At 39.5% G+C, this 3,282-nt stretch overlaps 1 protein-coding gene across 1 annotated transcript; it reads left to right on the plus strand.

The window, feature by feature from the left end:
* Positions 1 to 412: 412 nt before the first annotated feature.
* LOC106963495 (B-cell receptor CD22-like) lies at positions 413 to 1,592 on the plus strand. The gene is made up of 4 exons (XM_015058426.1): positions 413 to 719; positions 890 to 1,150; positions 1,246 to 1,327; positions 1,405 to 1,592. Exons 1-4 carry the CDS (start codon positions 422 to 424, stop codon positions 1,484 to 1,486), a joined length of 723 nt encoding a protein of 240 aa, XP_014913912.1. The 5' UTR covers positions 413 to 421; the 3' UTR covers positions 1,487 to 1,592.
* Positions 1,593 to 3,282: the final 1,690 nt, after the last annotated feature.

Here is a 3,282-nt window from a genome sequence, read left to right on the forward strand (position 1 = left end):
CAGGGGGGTCGTGATGAATAATAATTAAAAAAAACCTCAGAGAGCTGTTCATGTTTTAGCCCCATTTTTCACAGAGGCTTTTTTAATTGTATTGATGATAGCAAAGTTGAATATTTTTACAAATAAAAAGAGAAATATGTCTGAAATAACACTGACAGCAAAGGATACTCTTCTACAAAAAAAACAAACAAAAAAAACAACACACAGTTACACAAAACTGTTTCACTGTGAAGATAGTTTGTAGTTTGCTTTGTTGCAACCTGAAGTGTGAAATAAACTTCAGTGGAGTTTGAAAACAAAATATGGGTATAGGTTTATGTCTGGTTGATTTTTTTTTCTTCTTTTTTGGGTAGGATTTCATTGTAATCCATAGGGGAGCCCAGAAGAAAATCTTTGAGAACAACTGAGGTAAAATATCCAGATGATAATAATGCTCAGTTTTGCATTTTTTCCTCCAGATGCTCCAGAGTTTCTCTCTGCTAAACTGATCTCCTCTGGTCAGATAACTGAGGGGCAATCAGTGACTCTGAGCTGTAGCAGTGGTGCTAACCCAGCAGCTAACTACACCTGGAGGAAGAACAACAACCAATCAGTTGTCAGTAAAGACCAACAGTTTGTCCTCAGCTCCATCCTGTCCTCAGACTCTGGACAGTATTACTGCACAGCTCAGAACGAGCTGGGAGAGAAAACGTCTGGACCCGTCTCTGTCCAGGTCACATGTGAGTCAAACTGGTTTCATTACAAACATACTAGTGTTTTACTGAGACACCAGGAAATTAACTCTGATAGATTTGATTTTCTTTCCCCTTAAAAGATTAATATCTTAAAAGATTTATATCTTCACATCTTTCTCTCGGTTTACCTTTGACCTTTCTGTCCTGTCCTCCAGATGCTCCCAGGCCTCCCTCTGTGTCAGTGACTCCCTCTGATGACATCATGGAGGGCAGCCTGGTGACTCTGACCTGCAGCAGTGATGCTAACCCAGAAGCTAACTATACCTGGTACAAGGAGGGAGAGGAGGCACCAAAAGCTTCAGGACGAAACTTCACCATCACTAACATCATGTTCAAGCAGAGAGGAAATTATAGCTGTGAAGCTCAGAACAGCAGAGGGCGCTATAACTCCACTGTGACTGTGAACGTTGTGGCAAGTAAGGAAATGAAGGAACATATTCATGGCAACTATAACATAAAAAAAAAATGTCTCACCAGAAATAGAAATGTCTTCTTTGTTCTGATAAATTAGGTCAATCAATGTCAACAACGATCATCATCAGGCTGACTCTGTTCATCGTGATCTTTCTGCTTGTCCTGATTATTTCTTTAAGGTAAATCAATGAGAAATTCCATCATGTTTTCCTTATATTCTGCATTTTGACACATATTTGCATTGTCTTTTATCCAGAACACTGAAAACTATGAAAATGAACAGAAAAGTAATTGAACCAATAGAAATGGAGGAGAGAAGGACTAGAGAGATCACATAGTGAGTATTCATTGATCTGAACTTCACCAATCAGCCCAGGATTACATGATGACATGTTTCTGTTTTTGGTCCATTGTTGTTAATCAATTACTGTAAATGCATAATTAGGGAAAAAAATAGAAGATTTAAAAAATATGAATGTACAGTGCTTTATTTCACTAAAATAAAATGTAGAAAAAAATGCAACACAAAAACAATAAAAAAAACAAAATCAACACAGATACAGTTTGTACATATTGAGTCTCTGAGTTATAAAGACTTCAAATAGTGAGAACAATTGTAAGCTGTTATGAAATGTTAAGAATCAAGCCAATACCAGCTTGTGCTGCTTATAGAAGCTGAAAGGTCAGAGGTCAGCCCTCTGTCATTCAGACTCCTTGGATGCAGCTGCTTCAGTTCACATCCAGCAGAGGCCACAGAGAGGATTCACCTGGCACCAGTCAAGGTCAACCATGGAGGAGTCATGAACCCAGTTGACCACGACCCGTAACCAAGGAGACGGTTGGAGTGAAACCAGAAGGAGCAGAGAGGAAGTCCATATAAGGTTATAACAGAGGGAGCATCAACACCTCCTCCTTCCTGCAGAGACTGAACTCTTCTATGTTATTTTAATATATTCATATGTAATCCCTCATTATGTGTTGGTCATGTTTATCTGTGAATATAAAAGCTTAGAACGTTGATAAAAATATGGTTTTGTTGGTGTTGCTGGAATAAGAGTTTGTTGAAAGTGTTGCTGTTTTTTATCTGCTTTTTGCTTTTAATAAATCTTCATTTTTATTTTCATAATCAAACTCGTATATCTGGGAGTTTTTGTTTGGTAAATGTCCTTAAATGTATAATAAAAGTTTTTGATTCCTGACTTACAATCTCTGCACACAATGCAGCAAATCACTTTTTTCTCTAGAAGCCTCTTATAGCCTTCAAATTCAACATTAGGCACCAGAAATAAGTATAACAGCCCTGCATATAACTCACCATTCACATGCCTGCTGACGAGGCAGTGTGTCTGTAGACCAGCAGGGCGGAGCAACTGAGCTGCCCAACTTTCTCCAGGTGATGTTTTAACACAAAAAGTTGAAGTAAAAGGAAATCTGCTATGAATGAAATGCCAGCTGAATATGAACGACAGCAAACTGACTCTGGACCGGATCCGATCTGAATGTACGTTCACTTCATAACAGATCCATGAAACGGACCCGGATCGGGGTCCAGCTGCACAGCAGCTCAGTGACACCCGCATAAAACATCCAAGAAGCAGAAACCTGAGTTCACCCTGACAGAGTTCACGCCCCGTTCACCTCTCTCTCCAATCCGCTCCAATCTCATCCCATAGTTTCTCTGAAGCATTTCACTGGAATTGATCAACTTTTATTGATCGTCCTGTTCTGTTTCTCTTCATGTGTCTTCACCTGGACCGGAGCTGGTATGTGACCCAACTGCTTGACTTTGTTTCTTCTTCCATGTTTCCATAAAGTTGCTTTGTTTTGTTGCAGGTAATCAGGCGCCGTCTGTCTCTGTTCTGTGTTTAACAGAAACTAGTTCTGCTAATATTTGTTTTATGTATCACAGGAACTTTGGGTTTGGTTAGTTTTTATTAAGCAACCGGAGAAATGGGTCTGCTGCTCCAGCTGGCTGCAGGGAAGCTGCTGTTATTTTTATTTATTTATTTATTTATTTAAATCAAGCTGTTTGTGCTCTGCCCTTCTTGCCTTGGCACGGCGTGGCAGGAAAGAACTGTTCAGGCATGCTTTTTGCAGCAGGCCATCTTAACATAAAATCAGCATCATCACGCTC

The sequence above is a fragment of the Poecilia latipinna genome, unplaced genomic scaffold, assembly GCF_001443285.1.
Source record: "Poecilia latipinna isolate Pla-1442-1.1 unplaced genomic scaffold, P_latipinna-1.0 Scaffold1541, whole genome shotgun sequence".
NCBI lineage: Eukaryota > Metazoa > Chordata > Actinopteri > Cyprinodontiformes > Poeciliidae > Poecilia > Poecilia latipinna.